This window comes from Epinephelus lanceolatus, chromosome 14 (genome assembly GCF_041903045.1).
Source record: "Epinephelus lanceolatus isolate andai-2023 chromosome 14, ASM4190304v1, whole genome shotgun sequence".
Taxonomy (NCBI): Eukaryota; Metazoa; Chordata; class Actinopteri; order Perciformes; family Serranidae; genus Epinephelus; species Epinephelus lanceolatus.
In genome coordinates this window covers 13,000,126-13,023,685 of record NC_135747.1, presented here as the reverse complement: position 1 = coordinate 13,023,685, position 23,560 = coordinate 13,000,126, and the positions used below count along the sequence as shown (strand labels likewise).

Sequence of the window (23,560 nt, the reverse complement as noted above, 5' to 3'; positions counted from 1 at the left end):
GCCTCTTTTCAAACATTACCAAGGCACCTTGGGTAATGGTTTTATAAATTTTTAACAAACTTATTCTGAAGCTTCTGAATTGTGACAGCTGCTCATTATTGGACTGCAACAAGTCTTTTTTTTACGCAACTAATTTCTTCATCACATAGGTGCATTGCTGACAGTAGCTGCCTCCTTTTGACTGACGAGTGAAATTGGACTATGTGTGTATTTGCATAGCTTTCTGAAACAGTGATGTGCATGTTCACCTCATCTGATTTAGATGGTGATCTTTTTCTGAACCCCTTGAATCCTTTCATATGTGGTGCTGATAAAAGGCTCCCTCTTTTGATCGAGCTGAAGGCACACATGCATGTTTGATTTCATTTTTCTGATGATATGATAAAAACGAGTATGCTTCTAAAAATACATGTACTCTTAGCTCGTATCTGAACAGACATGAAACACGCACCTTCACCGCATCTATGAAATGATATTTGTGTTTTGCTTGCAGGCATTTCAATATTTGCATATGAACAAATCCTAGAATTCTAAGTGAGGAAGAGGAAACATGCCTGTTGCATAACAATAGCATTTTAATGCAGAGTTTTAAACCTGGCCTGGAGGGTGTCTTTAATAGTGATTGAGACAATATAGAGACCAACTTAATGTTCATAAATCGTACCTGGCCCTGGTTTTACCTGGGCATTGTCAGAGGATTCATCCTAAAAGTTAGTAGCTAATACGTAGGGAAACGTATTTCACTATGGCATCACATCTGAAAAATGTGTTGGAGTTTACTCTATAGAAAAATACTGAAGGTATCATGTAATCAGCTGTAAACAACTCGCTATTTTTACATACATGTAAAACGCTGTGCACACCACCTCCTTCTCTGTAATGTCATTATCCGAATAACTGAGTCGGAAGTGGCCCCCTCATCATCTTTGATAAACTGAGACAGCTTGTCAACATCAACATTGGCTTGTAGGGTAATTAAAAAATGTATGTCCGTGCCGCGAAGACAAAGCTAATGAATTGCTGTTAACAGAATGTAGTTGCTGCCTTGATTATGCTCGCCAGCAACATTTTTTTCCATTTGATTATATTTTGCGTTCTTGTAATGCACAGGAGCCACAGGAGGATGCTCGGAAGTGGTGGGTGTACAGAGCACACGACTTTGATTCCAGAGACTGGGGGGTTCATGTGCCTCAAATGTGATTGGCTTTAGAACATCCTGTCCCATTGACCTTTTCAGTCTAAACCAAGGGTGAATACAAAAGCATCAGTGGCTTACTTCACTATCCTAAACATATGCTGCCATAGATATAGTGTTTCTTCCTGCTATAACAGTTCCAGTTTTCATGGAGACACTGTTGACATCATTTATTATAATCCACACTCCAGGGAAACGGCAGACACTCCCCCCCCCCAAGCATGCACACCCTAACAATGGTGAGATATTGTGCAATGTGTTCAGTATGCCTGATTGGTCTGCTTAACGTTCTGTCAGAAATATAATTTTTCAAGGTTCAGTAAACTTGACTTGGTACTATAAATAAAATGTCATTCTCCGCGACAGGCTGACAGGTTCTGAGAGAGCATGAATTCATAATGATGTCTTTATTCAAATTTTCAGTGCATGTATGGAATTAAAATGTCTGAAATCATTATATGGTAAAAAGTTTGAGGCAGTGCCTACAAGACTATTTCAATGTTTGGATGTGATTCTCAATACAAAAATATCTTTTGTTAACACTAAATCTGTTAATTGACCTAACATCACAGGATGTTTCATGCAGTCTTCTCATTTGTGGCCACAAGCGAGTCTCATGTGTTAGGTATGAGGTAACTCACACCTCAGAATGGGTCTCAGTAAAAGAGAAAAAAATAAATTATGGTCTGCTGCTAATATAACTACTGCTTTAAATAAAAGAAGTAAATAAGTGCAATAAATTTAGTAGAATATTAGAACACTAATAAGCAACCAGTGGTGTGTAAAATGTTTACAAAAATGGCAAAAAAAAGTACAAAACTAGATTGCTGAGATATGAAAGAGTGATTGGAAAACCAGAGGATAAAACATAAAATCCATGGACTTACTGTTCCATTACTTCAAATAATTGCTCCTTCAGAAAATAAGCAAACTTACCACTCTCACCGTCCATTAGCAGGTATTCCACAATTAAAGGGCACAGTAATAGCTCTCCAGCTTAATTTATTGTCCTATACAACAGTATTGCACAATAAAATGCAGTTGTAGTCTGTTTATGCTACACAAGAAAAACACACAGTGCATCCCTGTAGTGCGTTTTTGAATATACATCAGTAGCCTTATTTACAAAAAAAGTGTGGAGGAAAGGAGAGAGGCAGACAAACGATGGTGTAGTAGGGCCAAAAAAAAATTCATTGAACATACAGAGCTGATAGAGGGGGGTAATATTCCCATAAAAAACTCGTCGTACATTTCTGAGATAAAAACTTGGACATTCTCTGAGATGATAAAGTTTATGTGAATAAACACATATTGCATATTTTAAATAATGCATGTATTGTTTGTGTTTTGCAGTTTGCTTGAGTCTGGTGTTTTGCATTAGGGACTCTGGGCTGTTCCCCCTCATTGGTTGCCTGTGAACCAGCAAATAATGTGTATTGATTTATGGCTCAATAGTAGCAAAATGTTTGTTAGTGGAGGAGTATAGCATAAGACTCATGCTATAGGCTAAACTGAAATCTGTCGCGTCATGGAGTAGATGTATGAACCACAAGGTCCCGACTTTTATAAATAAGCTATAATTCATTTAAATGGTCTGATTAAGTGACCTTTTACTTTGATATTTTAAGAGTTAACAATGTATTTCAGTTTTTTGGGGAAGATTTTCGGACTGTGCAAGCTAGTAACTCGGAGACTAATGCTACTAGCAAGACCACTGTGGTTGAAAACATGCTACAGGCATTCCGTGAGATTGTCAAAGAAGTCATTCAAGAAGAGAACAACAGCCTACAAGAAGAGATAAAACGAGCCATCTCTCCGATTAAAATCTCCCTTTATGAATGTACCAAAAAACTGCGTGATCACGAAGAAGGACTAAATGAGCAGGATGTTCGCTTGGAAGCTATGGAAACATGAAACGCACAGTTGAACAGTAACTGTACAAAACTGCAAGTGAAAACTGATGATCTGGAAACCAAGGGAAGGTGATGCAATTTACACATCATAGCAGTACCTGAAGGTCTGGAAAAAGGAAATCCCACTCAATTCATTGCTGGCCTTCTATATGACTCACTTGGGGTCCTGATCGCTTGAAGGAGTCCAGGGGCACAGGACGTAACCTATAGCATTGTCTGGGAAAGTTTAAAGGCATTTTCAACTGGGCCATATCATTTCATTCTGCTCGTTTATTAATGAACAAAAACAGAAATGTTTATCCGAATTAATGGATCTCATAATGAAGGTGGATCAACAACACTCTTTATTTCGGAGGAAACCTAATGAACTTTATTTTGCGAGATTATATACTTTAACATGTTACATGCGATAGACACATACTCTTCCCATCATGGTCAAAATCGGCTCTTAACATCAAAGTAAATTTAATACGATTATTATAGCGCATATGTCAGCGGAACACAAGAATAAATGTTTCGTGCACAAACACTACAAACTAGTCTGCCATTACGTCAACATACGAAATGAGAAAGCACATATTAATAAAGACAAGTTGATTAATCAATCCAACTATATCTTAACTCGAAATATAATATGGGATTCCTTACGGGAACCCTTCTTAACTATCGTCACAAGATGGCAGTATGACTTCATGTTAAATGAGGGATGAACACATGAAATTATAACTCACTCATACTATGACCTACAAGAGTGAAGAAAAATATCATTCAACAAAAAAACAAGGATTATGCACAGTTACAATGTTAGAACATGAAAAAAATGTATTCTACTACTCATGAATTCATCCTGAATTTATGCCCCCCCCACATCTGTTTTCTTATCTCATCATCACCAGGGTGAGAGCAAGATAGAGCTGGGGTGACTCCCATAGATGTGACAAAACGGAAGAGAGGATGATAGATATGATGATCCTTCAGTGGTGGTTGAGTTGGAGTCTCTCCCTGCTGCGGGGATATCAGCAGATCTGTGAACTTAAAAGCATAGTTAATGACCCTGGTCTGGCAGTTAATCTGGCTGAGTTGTCAGAACATTGTGAGTTCAAGCCTCAGCTCGTGCTTTTTTTTGTTTTTGTTTTTTTTTTTTTTGATTAAGGAACCAGTTTGCTTTACTTTGCAGGATTAACTCAATCTCAACACACCAAGAACCATCCTCTATCTCACTGAGCTAATTGGCAAACAGAAATGTCACATGTAGCTTCACAAACTGACTAAGCCAGTCATCTGTGTGCAAGACAGCAGCTGTTAGTGTGTAAAGGCAGATTTCAAACGGCTGTCAAAAATTCAGTTATTAAGATAAAAATGATTTATTGGCTCCATAAGTGAAAAACTGATGTTTAAAAATGCCATTGTTGCATTCAATCAATCAATCAATTTTATTTATAAAGCCCAATATCACAAATCACAATTTGCCTCACAGGGCTTTACAGCATACGACATCCCTCTGTCCTTATGACCCTCACAGCGGATAAGGAAAAACTCCCCCCCAAAAAAAAAACCCCTTTAACGGGGAAAAAAAACGGTAGAAACCTCAGGAAGAGCAACTGAGGAGGGATCCCTCTTCCAGGACGGACAGACGTGCAATAGACGCGCTGTTGGCTGTTAGCCGCTGTTAGCGGCCAGTCGCTAACAGCCTCATCCCTCTCCTCGCATCACTGCGCCGCTGTTAGCTGTTAGCCGCTGTTAGCCGCTGTTAGCACTGGCTTGTGATTGTATTACCTTTCTCCTTCAGCAGCTCTCTCCACCTGGGAAAGGCAACCCCAATGCTGACCCTTGTTTTATTAATTTGCCGGTCACGCTGCCTTTTTGATTCCCTTTTGCACTTTCTTGGTGACGAGGATTCCGTCTCCCGTGATGCTGCATAATACATGATCCTGCATTATGCTCAAAGAGTGGGACTTTGTTATGTGGCAGTAGTGCCGCTGGCCACTAACAGCTGTTAGCGGCGCAGTAATGCGAAGAGAGGGATAAGGTGTGTGAGGTTGAGTCACTTGTCAGTTGTCAAAGGACAAGACGTGATTGATTTGTTTCAATTTACATCTGTCCCAACAGTCCTACGTTGTAAACACAGCCAGCATTGTGAGGAGGGGGTTTTCAAGCGAAGAGCCTGGTGTCTATTCACTCTGAATTTTGTCTGGATTCTGGTTCCAGTCTAGGCAGCGGATGCGGTATTCACCAAATTCACCAAACTAAAAGTGTTCACCATAGTAAAACTAAATTCTGGCACACCATCGATTTGGGGTGATGAGGGGTGTAAGAAAATCGATTAACTTAATGGCTTGGGGCTTTTCTTGTAAATTATATTCTTTAAATTAAAAGTTTCACCGCATTTTTATTAGCTTGGTGCTTTTATTTTTACGGAAAGGCACATCCATCGAATTCTGGATCCTGTCTCACTCGCCCTGGTTCCGTTTCCTTACCAAAACAGCCACTAACGGCCCCAGACTAACTCCATGTAGTATCAGATGACATGGTTTCATCAGTGTTATCATAGCTTTTTGGTACACAGCAGCTACAGTTGTTGCAATACGTGTTTGAAACAGTGAGGCGCTAGAGTGCGCCATCTGTTTGAATACAATATATGATTTCAACGTTAGATGGGAGAAATTCCTACACACTGTGGCTTTAACAACTAAACATTTCCTGCAATTAAACTGGTAAACTGATTTATAAACAGTGTGCTGTGAGATCTGCCGCTGCGCACCTCACAACCATGCGTAATAGTCGTGCATAATAACCGCTCCTCGTCAGTTAGACTGCACGTCTCTCATGTTTGTCTCACTGACAGGTGGAGAGCCAACAGACAGGTACCCATTACCTACGAGCCGCTCCGTCATAACCGTGCGTAATAGTCGCGCGTAATGACCGCTCCGTGTTGGTTAAACTGCACGTCTCTCATGTTTGTCTCACTGACAGGTGGAGAGCCTACAGACAGGTACCCACGAGCCGCTCCACCACTGACTGCTCTTGTCCTGTCCTCTCCCTCTTCTTTCTCTCCTGTCCTCTCTATCACTAAACTCTGAGCTTAATCATTAGCTTTTAGCTTAGTAGCACTCGTAATTGAGTAGGCTTTTGAACAATGCAGGAGAAATGTTGCAGACAGTTATATTATCAGCCTGGGCCTGGGGCTTGTTGTAACAGTAAATGGGATGTGTTGTAACTTGTGTAAGTTAAACTGTGTCTGTGTGAGTGAACATCTTACCCTGCGATGCGCAATGTGGGCAGCAGATCCAGCCACATGCTGCTACTGCTGCCAAGCAGCCCCGCCCGTTGGAGGGAGTGTGGGATATACCACTACTAGGAATGGGAGGGGGGGACTCAATCTTTTAAGATTTAAATAGCACATTATTGCGTGATTATAATGAGCACCGCTTACATTGTGCTTTCAATAAATACTACTGCAATGTTCAAAAATTATTAATTGTGTCTCAAATGATTCTAGGGGGGTACAGCTTTACTAAAGGGGGAGTCATGTCCCCACTGTCCCCCCCGGGATTTCCGCCCCTGAGTAGTGGTGTGGGGCAGAGGCCAATATATCACAGAGGCTCTGAGACAGCTGGGTGACAGTGAGTATTACGAGCCTTTACTGTCAAATCCAATAGAACAAATAAAGACTGAACTTACAGAAATGCTGCTACAGGCGAAGAATGAAGACTGGGTCTCTCAGAATGAACGTGACTTTCTCCTTTGTAAGAACCCTAGAATCCCCTCTTTTGACATGCTCCCAAAAATACACAAGAACTTGGAAGACCACCTGGTAGACCTGTTATCAGTGGGATTGAGTCAATTACAGAACCATAATCCCAATTTGTTTGTTTATATTAAACAGTTTTCTTCCTTCATCCAAGATAGTACACATGTACTCAATAAAATAAAAGACATTAAGAATATTGGATCTGCACTGTTGGCAACCATGGATGTGGAATCATACCAACATTGTAAATGAAGAGGGTCTGGAGGCTCTATCACACTACTTAGAAAACAGACCACCTGACCAGATGCCCCCTGCTGCATTCATTATGCAACTGGCTGAATGGACTTTGTTTTTTTTTTGTTTCAGAACCAGTTCTATAGACAGAGGAGAGGTACAGCAATGGGAGCATGTTTTGCTCCTAATTATGCTAATTTGTTCATGGGTTTCTGGGAAGAAAAGTTTGTATTTTCCAGCCAGAATATCTTCCTTGACAAAATTATTTGGTGGGGTATATATTGATGACATCCTTTTACTGTGGTCTGGTTCAGAGACAGAGCTTTTACATTTTCTTTCATATCTAAATAAAACAAACAGCAATTTAAAGCTTTTCACTAAAAGAAATCCACTTCCTTGATATGAAGATTTTTAAAGATGAATTGGGTGATTTAAACACAACCATCTTTAGAAAACCTACTGACTGTAACACCATTTTGAGGGCAGATAGTTTCCACCCACCTTGGCTGACTGACAACATACCATTTGGTCAATTTCAGAGACTCAAGCAAATCTGCAGTTCAGAAGAAGATTTCGAAAAGAATGCCCAGGATATGAGTCTAAGATTTGAGAAGTGTACGACAAAGCAAGATGCTTTTCAAGAGGACAGCTACTAATTCAAAAGAAAAGCAAACATGTTAAAAATTAGGTATATTTTGTGACACAGTACAGCTGTAAATTAAACAGAATCAAAAAGATAATTAAAAGAAACTGGGACATATTAAAAAGTGACCCCTCTCTCAGAGAAGCTCTTCCGGAGGCGCCCTTCCATCAGCTTCAGAAGAGCTCCAATATTGAGTGACAGACTAGTACATAGTTATCTGCCACCAGTTACTCAGAAAACCTGGCTAGACTCCAGAACAGGTAATCACAAATGCGGAAACTGCAATCACTGTGTGAGCGTGTTGAACACCAGCTCGTTTTTAGATCCAACATCAGGCAAAACTTTGACATCAAATATTTTATCAATTGCAACATGCTGTGTACTGCCTTGAATATCCTTGTGGCTGTTTTTTTTTGGAAGGTAAAGGTGAGACTATCTGAACACAAACTAGCTATAAAAACTGGCAACCCACTATATCCCATGGCCCTGCACTACAAAGAAGCTCAGCATGGCAGCAGCTATTCTTTAGAAATCATAGTCATTGAACATATTGCCAGATCAATCAGGGGAGGGGGCAGGTTAAAAAAAACTCTTACAAAGAGAATCCTTCTGGATTCATACTTTGAGAGCGACACAATATCCAGGTCTAAATGGAGAATTAGTTTTCACTCCTTTTCTCTGAATGTCTTGTTTTTAGGATTATTGCTTGTACTGTTAATCAGATGTGTTTTTTTGACTGTATTGTGTTTATATTTCTACTTATGTGGTTTCCTTTGTATAGAGGTAGGCCCAATTCCAATCCGATCCCTTACAGACTCACTGACTTAGAGGCGCGTTCATGTGAAGTGCGTGAGTGTGTGAGGGCTGTCCCATTGTCAAATCGTCAATTCATTGAGTCAGTGAGTGAGCCCTTTATGCCCCCTTACCGTAGGTCAGCATCGATGCGAACTTACGGTAAGGAAATTACCCACAGTTCATAGCGTTGTGACGTCAAATACAGGGGTTGCCCTCGGAACACCGGAAGTGTTATAAAAAAACCCCCCGAAAACACAGTTGACAGATATGCAAACATTAACGTTATGGAAGGAGTGAAAAAAACAGATAAACAATGAAACATTACATTAACAAGGATTTAAGATGGTACATAAACACACATGAAGTCAGAGGAATACCAGTGGTTATATTCCATACACAAAGAATATATATCAATATATCTATCTATATACATATATATCTATATCTATATATATATATATATATATATATATAGATATCTATATAGATATAGATAGATATATATTGTGTGTGTGGAATATATGCTGACAATAACTGATAAATGATCACGCCCAGAGCCGCCAGTGTTAACAACATTTTGTAGAGAGGGGGATAAGTTCTGTCCCATTCCTATTTGTAGCATCCGGAGCCCTTTCAGACTCTCACACTCAATCACTTACAGCTGATGTCAGTTAAGTCAGTGAGGGTTTAGGGCTTGAGTCTTTAGGGGCCGGATTGGAATTGGGCCGTAGTTACTTCTGTTCACCCTTTGACCTTTGTGGTCATGTGACAGAACCTATAAAGGAAGTAGCTTGACAGCCATTTTGCAACTGCCCTGATGAAGGCCTGTATGGTTGAAATGCGTAGGGGTTTTTAAATGACTTTGAGATTCCTATACTGAAGAGCACCAGAGGTTGACCATTTTCACACTTTTTGAAGACCCCTGCAGCACTGAGCACTCCATGCATTTATTTTTTTCTGAAGTCAAAAACCTTGTTGCATCATTCTTACCTGTAATTTAGTAATAGCAGGTTAGCATAAAAACATTTTTTATTCAGTTTAAACATGTTTGTGAATAGAAAAGCTCTAACTTCACCTCTGTTCCCAAGATAAAAAACACAGATGTTTCATGGTAGATGAGTCTTTCAGATGACTGTTAAAACATGAGCGCTATGACATAATGGGCTCTAGTTTCGCCAACTGGGTGTGGCCAGGCAGATTTTGTAAGTTTGGCACACCGTGCCCCTGGCGCAGCTACTCCTATATCCCACCTCCGTCCCTCCTACCGGCGCAAGTCGGAAAGATGGAGGAGAGAAGGCGTGGAGTGGGTTTTACACACATCACACCAATCAAATGAGCCCCTCTCCTCGCCCTTAAATGCGCCGCGCGAAGACGTAATGAGAGTTTACTCAATTCGCCATGGCAGAAGAGAGCAGCAGCGTCAGATGGCCAAACTGCTCCCAGGAGGAAACTGATGTTTTGGTCCCGGAGGTCCAAGCTCGCAGTGTCCGAATATCCGGAACTGTGAGCAGACCTCCACGGGCTGATGATGCAAAGGTAGCCTGGGAGGAGGTCACAACAATTGTAAATCAATGTTGCGTTTCTCTCGTGCGCGCGCACTCTCTCTCTCTTTCTCTCTCTCAGTCTCACTCTGTTTCTTTTCTTCTGGCTTTTCTAAGATGACAGATCAAATCAGGTTGGGTTTCCATTACACGTGCCAAACGTGCCAAACGGTGCCAATCCCCTTTGATCTGACATCAGATGTGACGGGACAGTCGATATAGAGATACATTTATGTGCTGATTGCAGATAGTTGCATTGAATAGTGGTTTTGGGTATTTATTGCATTGTTAATGTGCCTGATATTCTGGAAACCTGCCTGTGAGGTTTTGGTGACGTGTGCGCACTATCCGCTGGTCAGCCAAACTTCGGCTTACACCGGCTGCGTGGCACGAAACTGTCACTGCGCCAAGCTGGATCTGTTGACACCACCCCCTGCTGCGCCGCCACACCCATCTCGGCGCACCTCGGTCTGCCAAACTACCAAACTGAGCGCGCCTCGGGTTGCGCTGCTCGAAACTAGCGCTGCGCGGGGTTCGCCACCCTGCGCTGCACCTGGAAACTAGAGCCCAATGTATTAAACTAGCTGCTTCAAAAGATTAAAAAAAAAGCCTGACTCTAGAGTAGAATTTATTACATTGGTTGTTGCCTAGGTGAGAAATTTGGAGCTGAGTTTGTACAGTTGGTTCATGTGGTCAAGAACAGAAATAACACATAATCTTCCCAAAGTGGTTCAGGTGTCCTCACATGAAAATATTTCATCATAAATGGGAGTTTAGGGACATGGAAATTTCATTAAGTTGTACAATCAGAGCTCCCTGCACTAGCTCTGAATATTTCCTTAAAAAAATGAAAATAAGTGGGCACATTACTTCAGCTTAAACTGAGGCTTGACTGCTGTGTTGACTGAAAACGGGATGATGTCAATGACTACAAATGGATCTTTCCTTAAAAAAAACATTATTGAAAATTCCGATTTGGTTTTTGAAATGTCAAAATGAACATGTAATTTAGTCTTCCGCCTCATATTGCAGCAGGTTCTGTGAAGCTGGTGAACAACAGTTTGCTTTTTTCATTTGCAAGTATTAAATGGAGGAATTCAAATGTGTTTCAAACTATCTGTTAGATGGCTTGACAGCTGTGGATACAGAGTCCCTTTTCAACCAGTTTCATGGCCATTCATACTTTAAATCATATGACTCTAACTGACTGTAAAGTGACAGCAATGACTCATATGACATCAAGTTCTGAACAAACAAACTTTAAATGCCATCAAGTAACACAGCTGTTTGGACTGAAATGTCTTTGAGACTTGAACAACCGGTCCAATTACCTTTGACTTTATTCCTCTACTGTGGATATCCATGTGTGCATCTTCAAACCAATAAACCGTTAAGTAAAACAATATAACTAAAGTCAACAAACCTATCAATATGTGAAAGGATTTAAAAGTTACAGTGATGCTGGACGTGTGAAAAGATTGTTGGCACAATAAGGGTTTGTGTCAACAACTGGATGGGGCTTGAGCTGGCCCATCTAAATAATTCATACAGCGTTTCTTATTGATTTGTAATGAAAAAAGTTTATAGCCACAACAGCAGCCTCGTGAGACTGTGATACTCTTTACACAGCAGAAAACAATATTGCTGCTGCATGTAGGAGGTCAGAATATTGGTAGTAGTACAAGTGTAGCTTTGTGCCAGACCTAGCAGTACTTGAATGTTACTTGTGTGAAGTAACACTTAATGTAAAATGGATAGTGAGCCAATTAAGATTAGATGAACGCACACATAATCCACTCTGTGATGATAAAATATACACAATTTTTAATTAAAAAAACATAAATATTAAAGTGAAAAATGTGCAATACAATGTTGTTTTTCTCTGCTTTCTGCCACTGTTTTCAATATGATGACTTTCCTCCTCTACACCAGCAATAATTGTGGGCCTGGCCCACAGCACATGGAACGAGGCAAGATGTCCCAAATGTTCTTGAACAGCCCAAAGACACTGGGTGATTTATTCACATATAGATTCAGGGCTACTGATCTGACCTTGTTTGTTGTGCTTCACAGATGGAGTATGATGGTCCGCTCTCCGCACAGGACCAGATGTACATCCTTTATGAAATCAAACTGCAGTGCTACCAGAACCTCTCCAACATTGATCCAGGGTCCACAGGTACAAAATGTGCACAGAAAGTTACTTGGGCTTCAGAGATGTTATGTGGATTCATTAAATGTTTGCTACATTATGTGTGTGTACAGAGGATAAATGGAATCAGTTGACTTTTCACCAAGCCCTTATGTGCTGTTGCTATGCCTGCAAGCTTTTCAAGCTAGCATGGCACCTGTGCAGTTTGCAGTGTTTAGCCACAATTTTTAACCTCCCCACTCAATTTATTCTCCGACTCAGCATCCTCTCAGTGCAAACCTTAGGGGGAACATACACATATTTATTTAGCTGTTATGGGAGCAGTTAGAATCTTCAAGGGTATTTTAACCTCTTATGTGTTTACTGTATACCATGGATGCATATATGGGGTTAATTTTGTCCATTAATAATAATTGTTTTAGCTTTTCTGAGTTTAATCATTACGGTAAATACACAAATGTTCGAGGAGCAGGAATTGCATAGCTGCTCTTCCATTGGTCCAATAAACTGTCAATCATATCTCACCAGGAGCAATGGAAAGTGACAGCAGTTCTCTGATGCTATTAGAATTTAATGTTTTCCCCTAATCCCCTTTAGCTCACTAAACAAACAAACAAACAAACAAACAAACAAAACTGTTGATGGCAGCTAATGTGTCTTAAGTATTGCAGCAGACAGACAAACCAATAACGGCTGTGCTTTGAACATTCATTTAAAAACACCTCTTTTCTAATCAGTCAGTTTAGGGACACTTTAAAGTGACAATTTTGGATTGCAGTTTTGTTGAATGGTTTCCAATCCTACATTTATTTGTGTTTTTATAAATGGACAAAATTAACCCTGTATGTGGAAAAAATCGATTTTTAGATGCATCGAGATTCTGTCTGGAACGATGCGAGCATCAGTTTGGAAAACTCATAATCGATTTTATTTTTATATTTATTTTTCAAATTACCATAACTCCTCGACCATTCACACTATCAACGTAATTCCAACGGATTCTGAAAGCTGAGGAGCAGAGCTTTCCAGATATATAGATATAGATATACAGTGATATACGGTAATGACGTCATTATCTGTGGAGGAGGGGAGGGAAGTGGGCACAGCAGGAGGAGAGTGACAGCTGGTGAGGAGAGTGCAAGGTGGAGTGATTTATCAGTATCGGTTTTAGCGGAGTTTTGGTGAGTTTTAGTGGAGTTTGGGAGGCGTTTTCTTTGTAAATAATATTTAGTGTTGTAAATAATAGTATTTGTGGTTTTTTCAGAGCTTTTGAGTTTTTTTATACCTTGTTTTTGAGTGTTTTTTGCCTTGTTTTCGTCGTGTAATCGGAATAGTTGCCCTTGGAATCGGAATTGAATGGAATCGTGAGGTGCCTAGAGACACCCTCAGATCAAAGAGCATGGATACCAAGAGGCGAAGCTCCGTTGAATTTTTGCCAACATACATATATATATATGTATATGGCCTCTTGGACCATTTATATCAGAACAGATTACTGCTTTAGCATTAAAATATATCATATTAAAATAGCCTATATATTATTATTATTATTACTGTCCCCTTACTGTACAGACTGTAAATAAATCTCTATTCCTGACTCTGTGATGTCGCCATTAATGTGTTTCTAGTTAAAATATTGATTTTTTTTTTTTTTTTGTATTTTGGCTTATGGGGTGATTTTGAAGGAGTAATTAAGTTAATCTTCTCATAAGTGGATGTAATATGTAGAGATGCCATCTCGGCCGTTTTTCTTCATTTTGTTTTTTTTAAAGTCTATATTTTGCTTTACAAAAACGTGAAAAAGCAGCTATGACCAAGCTAACGTTATCATGAGGTGAGTAGCATTGTAAGCAAAATTAATAGCGATATACTTCAGTTTGTCTGTGTGTTTTTGTATGCAAGCGGGTCTGCTGCGGTCTGCTGACAGTCCAAAATGGCGGTGGTAGGACGAAACCATGGGCGAGTCTGTTGCTATGGGGCGTTCTATTGAGCTTCGCCTCTTGGTATCCATACTCTCTGCCCAGACAGAGCAGCCATGCTCGGGGCAAAACCAACATTTAAATCCAGTATTTTCACAGACAGCAGCACTACAGGCATGGTCCTGCGTTACTGCTGTATACTGTAGGAATATTTGCACTCTGTTAAAATCCGACACTTGAAAGGCCCTCCCTGTTTTGATAGGATCGCTAAGCTATCATTGGACAGTCATTGTTAAGGAGAGGGGTTAGGATAGTCAACTAAATAAGTTTGATATGGCCTGATGTACAATTCTTAATGAAGGACTGTGGCATTAAAGCTGCAATTACTTTCTACAAAAAAAACCTTAAGCTTCCAACAGTTTTTAGTTTAAATGTTTCAAACCTTTATGAAACAGCATAGAATAATCACAGTGGCAGCCAGAAGCTGACCAATAATTACTTTCATATGTAGCCTTTTTGACTAAATTATATTTATGTTTCTGAAAAGATGTTCAGTGATGAATTGTCAATTATGTGACATTACCGAATAGAAAGAGCATTGCTTTCTAAAGAATGTTTTCCACATAAAAGTACAGTGTTTTGTGGAGCAGGGAGGAGATGAATCAGCAGAGGTGCTCATTATTTTTGGGGCGTCCATTTTGTTGTTCTTAAGTGTCTCTTTCTCGCAAGAATGTTTTTTGATTTTGTATACATCCTGCAGAATAAAATCAGTTGACATCCTTTGGATCATTTGAAAAGCTTTTGTTGGCAAAGGGCAAAGGAAGATGTGATGCTAAAAAAGTGTAGAGCCAAGATTCAGTGTATGCATTATGCATTATGCTATGAAGACATTTGACCTTGAGTAGGTTAGCATGTGGGAGTTAGAGTTGGGTGATCTTGTCCATATCCTATCGTCCTATTGCCATCTAGTGAAATTGCTGATGAACGATGTCATCGTCATTCTTGGATCGCCCATTGGCACAACCCTAGTGGGAGTATACTCAAAATACAGGTTTTCAGCAAAAAGAATAAATAAAATAAGATGACCACACACTATTGACCAGATGGCAGTATATGTATATTAATTTCTGCTTATACTCTTCTTGCTGTAGATGAGGTGTGCCCTCCAGACTGGGACGGTCTCATTTGTTGGCCCCATGGCTCCCCTGGGCTGGTTACCAAGGTTCCCTGCCCCACTTACATCTATGACTTTAATCACAAAGGTTAACAGTTTATGTATTTTTTAAAATGTATTCATTTTGCAGATATACAATTACTGATTCTGAGACAAGAGGATAGAAATTCAGGCTGTTTATGCTGTTGATTGGCTGTAATGTAAGTCATTTTCAGGGTGACTTATTTTGAACAGGAGTATCTAAAAAAATAAATCAGAACATATATAATGATGATATGATGGAAATTATCAGGTCACTGGACTTCATACACTGATAGGCCTTTTTCACAGCAGATGTTTTGTTGTAGTAAAAGCACAGGTGCTTCTCACAACATTAAGGATGGCTCTGTTCTATTCATGGATCCCGGTAAGCCATGACAGAGTGACATTGAACCAGCTTGCACAACACCGGGACCTTGAAACCGAAGCAGCTAAATGGAATTGAGCCATTATTAATCTTACTATTTATATCGGTTTTCTTTCTCAGGAGCAGCACGGTCTCACTCGGAAGACGTTGAAATCTGGTGCTTGGGTGTCAGAAACCAACCAAAAAGGCGTCCTTTAAAGGGGCAATAAGCGAAATCGTTTCACCGCTACGTTTCCTGTTGTGCACTGCCTGTAGACCAAAACAAAGTGTGTCATGAGCCACCCTTCCCTCTACCTCTGCTCTCCACCCCCCCACCCCACTCGACTTGTCTGTGCAGCCGCAGCATCTCCACGGACTATTACATCCAGACGGTCCCGGTGTTTCTTCCGCAGGCTCCGCTTCACTCAGCTGCCCGATATACTCGCTGCTTCTTCCTACATTAACCTGAATAACAAACCAGGGCTCGGTGCTCTGGTTGGATCCAAACGGAGAGCAGGGGCTAACAGTAGCGTAGTGGATAGTGCTGGCGCCCCATGTACAGAGGCATTGCCTCGCTGCAGCGGCCGCGGGTTCAAATCCGGCTCGCGGCCTTTTGCTGCATGTCAGTCCCCACTCTCTCCCTGTCTCCCCATTTCACCCTCTGTCCTGTCAATAAAGGCAAAAAGCCAATAAAAATAATCTTAAAAAAAAAGAAGAGAACTTGACATGGTGTCCCAGAACGTCGACAACCGATGCACCCAGTGTACCTTAAACTTCATATGTGGACGTGGAAAGTCCATGACTAAAACGTTAATATGTGTCAAGGTCGGAGTGAGAATGGGTTGTACTCTGACATGTCAAAATGTCTGTGAAAAAGACAAAGGTGTAGTTTGCCCCACTCTAACAGGTGCAACAAAGTTATCAAGGGAATCAGGGTGATATCAAGCAAGCACTGTTTGTACATGCCAATACAGTCCTCAAAAGCAGTCTAACCAGCCAAAATAATTAAATTTACCTGTGTGGGTTTGCTAAGAGTGTGCAGGTCCTTGGATAGTAGAAATTTCACTTTACTAATCCATGAAAACAACCTGCATTAAATGCTTTAATCATGAACAAACCATTTTTCTTGTTTGTGTTTTAAGTGTCCAAAATCATGTTAAAGTATTTGTTTACAGGACATGCTTACAGGAAGTGTGATGTCAACGGTTCCTGGGTGTATGTGGACCGCTGGAACAAAACATGGCACAACTACTCAGAGTGTCTGCGCTTCCTCCAGCCCACTGATGAGGAAGGGAGAGTAAGTATGACTGTCAAATATTGACTGTCAAACTTGCTAAATCAATCTCATTTACATACATACATGGATAAATTCACAGATTGTTAGCATATGTATCAGTCAAAGCTTTTAATCTCACAGCCTCTTGAGCAAGCTCATGTGGAGACTGGCTGTGAACAATCTGACAAGAACAAATGTTCTTTAATAACTGGAATTTAATGCTGGGCATCCATGTGTGCTTTATATCATGAAAAGCCACATTGTGCAAAGTTGGTTGGTGGTGCAGAAGTTCAGATTCACAGCTTTCCACATGACTGATCAACAGATGAACAGCTCTTACCATCCTCTGAAACAGAAGCTAGTACCTTCTTTTGTGTATTACCTCTTAATACAAAACAATGTCAACTTTTGACTCCTCATCACAGGCTGCATGTCTATGACTTGTTTGAGTTAATTTGAAGAGTGACCATCTCTTTTCAGGCTGTTTTATTCTTTTTCAAATTATTCTAGGCCAAATGAGTTCAAACTCAGCAGTAATAAGTAGAAAAAAGCACCATTAGAGAAAAGTCTGAAAAGTTGTCAGGACTTGGTGTAGGAGGATTGTGGTTTTCTTAGAGCATTTCCTCTGTAATTCTCTCTCAATACCTAAAACCTATCTTGCATTCTCCAACTGGCAATCACTGTGCTGAGGAAGTGTCGTCTTTTTCCTCTAATGTAGTACTGAGCAGGTAGTTGATAAATACACAGACACACACACACAAACACACAAAAAAGGTTCTCGAAATAGGAGCACTAATCATATAGCAGGAATTCTTTTTGAGAAACCGACTGAGTGAAAGCTCTGCTCTAACCACTGGCCTGAGGAGTGGAGGGAAAATAAGTGTTCACATACAGAATCCGCCTGTCAAGAAGAGTAAACACTTATTAATGCTAGTTGACCATGGTGTCAAGTTTATCTTTATGCTGTTGAGACTTTTTATATGGGTCATGTCCCCATATATATGGAATATGTAGCTGGGTGGAGAGATAGTCTCAATATGACAGAGAACTACTTTTGTCTAAGATGATTCAACTTCACCCTTTTTATACGACCCCTTGATCTAAGCAACCCTATTGCCTGGGAGACTATCAGTCATCTGCTCTGTGAAAATGAGAAGATAGGTTATTACCAGGGAGGGGGCTGCTTTTGTTTACGATATCAACTAAACCTTGAGGGCCCTTTGAGTCTTGCCAGCACTTAAGAAGATTATATCTTAGATTCAGGAAAACAAGTGCTTTGTTAAAACTCCTGACCATGTCTCCAATTTGTATGCATACAAATACTAAGGATTTAAGACTGCCACATACATGCGAAGACTTGATAAATCTACCTTTTCTTCAGTTTTAATTAACTTCAGACTGACATGGCAAGAGCTCTGTGAATGAGTTACTGATTCATTCTTTAATGCAGAGGTATCAAGACTTTTTCAGCTCATGGCCATCCATCCATCCATTCATTTTTAACCACTTATCCAAAGCTGGGTCGTAGTGGCAGCAGGCTGAGCAAAGTGCTCCAGATGCCCCTCTCTCAAGCAACGCTTTTCAGCTCCTCCTGAGGGATCCCAAGGCGTTGCCAGGTCAGATGAGATATGTAATCCCTCCAGAGTGTTCTGGCTCTGCCCTGGGGCCTCCTACCAGTGGGACATGCCTAGAGCACCTCCAGCAGGATGTGCCCAGGAGGCATCTTGATCAGATGCCTGAACCACCTCAACTGACCACTTTGGATGCGAAGGAGCTGTGGCTCTGCTCCGAGCTCCCTCCGGATGTCCGAGCTCTTTAACCTATCTCTAAGGCTGAGCCCAGCCACCTTCTGGAGGAAACTCATTTCGGCCGCTTGTATCCACAACCTCATTCTTTCAATCATTACCCATAGCTCATAACCATAGGTGAGGTTTGGGATGTAGATGGACCAGTAAATCAAAAGCTTTGCCTTCCAGTTCAGCTCTGTGTTCACCGCAACGGTCCGGCACAGCGCCTTCATCACTGCAGAAAAACGCTGATCTATCTCACACTCCATTCTAACCCTACTCATGAACAAGACCCTGAGATACTTAAACTCCCTCGCTTGGGGCAGTAACTCAGTCCCAACCTGGAGGGGGAAATCCACAGACTTTGAGGTGCTGACCCTTATCTCGACCATTTCACACTTGGCTTCAAACCGCCCCAGTGCATGCTGGAGGTCACAGTGCAATGAAGCCAACAGAACCACATCATCTGCAAAAAGCAAAGATGGGACTTTGAGGTCTCTCTTGAGCTCTTGACCCAAAAGAAAAAATTTGTGTCTCCCCGGGACAAAATTACATTATGAATTGCCATAACATCCACATTTAAACCTACATTATCTACATCTACATGTTTGATGGCACATATACAGGGTACATAGCAGTATTAGCATCTTGTTCAACTTTAGTAATAATAACTTCATTTATATAGCACTTTTCTTTTCAAAAACAAGTTACAAATTGTTTTACAAGGGGATAAAAACAAGAGGAATCACCAGATATATCATTCAAGTAGAATTGATACACTAATAATGACAAGTGAGGTATGAATGAATTACTAGAACACTGTAAAAACAAGTAAAAGTAAAATGGAAGAAAAACAGATTCAAGAGCAAGCAATCTAAACTGGCAGGTCGTTCCTGAGTTGAGGTGCCTGACTCCAAAGGCTTGGTCTCCTCTGGTTCTTATAGACCTGACTTAAGCCTCTTAAAAACTCTGAGATTTTAGCAGTCTTACAAGTTTAGTGCAAGCTTTACTGCCCGACATGGATCTAATTAACTTGGGTACAACATCAAGATTGATGTATGCAAACTGTACGAAGACAGTGCCTACTGAACAACGTACAATGCAATAGTTTCCCATACTAAGCACACAAGGATGCTGCATGGGTTATTACTTATCCAACTGTGAAGCCTAACACAGAGAGTCACATTATTAAATAGCTTAAGAGTTTTGTTGGCACTATATACTGTGTCTTTGTGTGTGTTTGCTAGCAGCTAGGTTGCTCACCTGGCAGCTGCAACTCTGCTGCTGTTTCCTTTCATGCTTTGTCCTTCTTTACGTGATCATGTTAAGAGCTAGAGGACACATCATATAGGCAAGGCTTCTGCTGCCACAGCTGTGTGGAGTTTGCATGTTCTCCCTGTGTCAGTGTGGGTTTTCTCCTGGTACTCCAGCTTCCTCCCACAACCCAAAGACCTACGGGTTAGGTTAATTGGTGACTCTAAATTGCCCATAGGTGTGAATGTGAGTGTGAATGGTTGTCTGTCTCTGTGTGTCAGACCCTTAATAGGATAAGCGGTTACGGAAAATGAATGAATGAATTCTATAACGTACAGGTAACGAGATGCTAAAATAGATGTTATGTGGACTCTTCTGTTGGACTTTGTGAGTGCTGCAGCATTTTGAACTAGTTGAGGTTTGGAGATGTTACATCAGGTGAGACAGGAATACAGCTTTAGAATTCTGTGCACCTGTTATTCCTTCACTTTCTCCTGTCAAAGTATACAAAATAATTAGACCCCTGGGCCCGTATTCACAAAGATTCTCAGAGTCCTCTCAGGGAGCTCCTAACTTAGCCTAAAAATTCCTAGCAAGGAATCTTAGCTTAAGAGTGATTTAGGAAGTTTCTGAGAGCAATTCTGAGCAAGGAGGGGACAGAAACTTTTATCTTAGTGAGGAGGTGTGGTTGACCCCGTTGCTAGGTATGACGCAGTTTTCTAAAAGCTGTGATTGGTTGTTACAAAAAGGAAAAAAAGAAAAAAACAAAACAAATGTGCTTTTAGTAATGAATGAACAGTGAAATCAACCGATCATAGAACTTAGACTGTATTAAGAAATGTGTAATCGTGAAAATAATTTTACGTCATGATGATGAAACTCAGCAAAATTAAATTAATTGTTACACAGCTTCAAAATGTTTGAACGTACCTCATTCACATGCCGATTATTATATTGATTTGCTTATTGTTATGTTTACTCACCATGCTGGTAATTTTACTACTTAATCTATTTGATATTAATGGTGGACGCAGACTCAGCTGTCAGCAATTACTGTGATTGCTGGCCTCCTTGTAAAAAGCGGTTTGATTTGGCAAAATGACCAAAACAACGAACGAAATGGAGAAAAAAAGAATGAGAAAGCCGAACTGGACAGAAGAGCAGTGCCTGCTGTTGGCACAGCTTGTGGAGGAGAACAAAGGAGTTTTAAGAGGGAAATTTGCTCCCGGGATCACGGCACAAGGGAAGAGGCAGACTTGGGAGCGCATTGCCCGACAAATCAATGTGTCGTTCCCGCTCCTTTTACACACAAGCGATAAGTGTGGGAAGCGCTGGTACGTGCTGCAATCCAAAGGGGGCGTTACTGCGTTACTATGCTGGGTGGGAAAAGTAAGCTCATCCCTGATGAGGTCAACCACAAACATTATCCCTGCATGATCAAGCTGTTAGCGTCTTATTAAATCACTGTCGTTCAATAGGCCTATACGGAGAATATCTCTCCTTCCTCTCTGTCTTTCTGCCATCTTCTCTGTTTAAGACACTCTTAGGCTTCTTAAAAGTCCTTCTCCCTCCTCTTAACAGTTTTTCACCTTAGGAGCTCTCTTAAGGCCCAAGATGCTTTGTGAATAACTTTTATCTTACCAAGGGAAAATTCTAAGAAAAATCTTTATCATCTTAAAATGATGTCACTAAGAGCTACTTTTAGTCTTAGGATTCTTAGTGAATACGGGCCCTGGTATTCACTGCATGTATCCTCCTGAGCCATGAGTCATATGTGTTTTTTTCGGCAACTCTATTTTACCTTCAAGAGTGGACTGAAAATCAAATATGTCTCTCTGTGTTCACAGCAAGACTTCTTTGAGCGGCTGTATGTCATGTACACCATTGGCTATGCCGTGTCTTTCAGCTCTCTGCTCGTGGCCATCTTCATCATTGGATACTTCAGGTAAGAGAGTATTTTCTAATGTTTAAATTATGTGCTGCCTTTGTGACAAGCATGCACATCGGTGGATTAACTGCAGGAGGTGGATCTCTACTGTGTCCACATCTTTACATTCTACCTTGTATCCTGAAAAGTCTCAGGTGTGGGAACTATAAAACAACAAGGTTTAATGCCTAACAACCACATACTTTTCAGGTTGTCCAGTTAGTTTTGGAAAGTCTCTCGCCCCCTGAGGATTGTAACTGCACAATTTTTCTCTGTTTTCTCTGTTATTGTCCTCACTGTCCTGCTGTGTCCCAACTGCACACTACATTTCTAACCATGTTTTGTGTTTCATACTGTGTTCACAATGACAAAAGTGAGGATACTTCAATATACTTGCCAGAATGCAAATAATGTTGGTGCAACATGCATGTTTGTTTCATAAGTCTTTCATTTCAGACAGAGGAAATATACAATTACACATACAACAACCACGCCCTCCAACCAAAAGACATCAGCAGCTGGTAGAACAGTTAGATGTCTAATAAGAAATTAAAGACAAAATCTCTCTATATATACATATTAACATATACACTTCTGCAGAAATCTGATAGACAAAAATCATTAAAGGAATACTTTGTTATTTTTCAACCAGCTTTGTAAATAAACTGTTGTAAACTTGCATGGAGATCTCCCAGCAAAACATCTGGTGTCTTGCTGGCGCTTGGGCTGTTGCTTATACTCGGAGGTCGGAAGTCGGAAGTAGGAATGACATCACCTCCGAGTTGACAACAGTTTTTGCATTCTAGTTGACAATGGTGGACAAGTCAGAAAAAAACATGGACGCCCACAAGAAAGTCTTTGTTGCCCTTGCACTTTCGGAGTATAGACAGCTTCAAAACCATCATGCACTCCAACTGATGAATGCCGCAGATGAGGCTGACCTGATGTAAAACAAATAAGATAAAATTGCCATAAACAGTACTCTAGCAGAGTGTTTACTCACTATGTATGTGACCGGCAACCATCTTGAATTCGTAAGTCGGGGTTGATGTGGTTGCTCCGAGTCGGAAATCCGATCTCAGGGTGCGTTCGAGTTTAAACTTCCGACTGGGAACTGGGAATTTCTGACCTCTGAGTACAAAACGAGCGCACCATCAAACTACAGGCTGTACTTACACAGTTTTGTATTGCCCACCACCCATACCGCCATCACAGTCACAAAGAGTAAAGAAGTGGATCAAAAGACAGAGCCCATCCACCCTTAAACTCTGACCAAACTCTGATCAAACAGTGGTAAAACAAGGTAGCGCTGATTGAGTATAAACCAATATAATGTACTGTAACAATGTAATGTACTGTATTGCCTGTTTCTTGCCTAACATGTTTTTAGAAAAATGTTGTAGTGCCCTTTTACCTGTAATAACAAAGGTTTGGGAACAAGAAGTGAGTGCCATACTGTTTCCTGCATAGTGAAAATGGAAAAAAAATACTTCGTTGCCTATTTCTCTCCTCAGAAGTTACCTGTAGAATGACTTTGTTTGTTACCAGCTGGCAAACACTGTGTAGAACGTTTGTTTATGTCACCCACCAGTGGGAGCAGTTATTGGTCTGGTG

At 40.6% G+C, this 23,560-nt stretch overlaps 1 protein-coding gene across 1 annotated transcript in view; it reads left to right on the top strand.

Moving 5' to 3' along the window:
• The window catches only part of pth2ra (parathyroid hormone 2 receptor a), a 95,071-nt gene that overhangs the window by 4,749 nt on the left and 66,762 nt on the right, over nucleotides 1–23,560 (top strand). Inside the window, exons 2-5 of the mRNA XM_033617028.2 lie at nucleotides 12,146–12,251; nucleotides 15,295–15,405; nucleotides 16,878–16,999; nucleotides 21,867–21,964. Coding sequence (XP_033472919.2) covers nucleotides 12,146–12,251; nucleotides 15,295–15,405; nucleotides 16,878–16,999; nucleotides 21,867–21,964 — 437 coding nt within the window. The remainder of the gene's footprint in view (nucleotides 1–12,145; nucleotides 12,252–15,294; nucleotides 15,406–16,877; nucleotides 17,000–21,866; nucleotides 21,965–23,560) is intronic.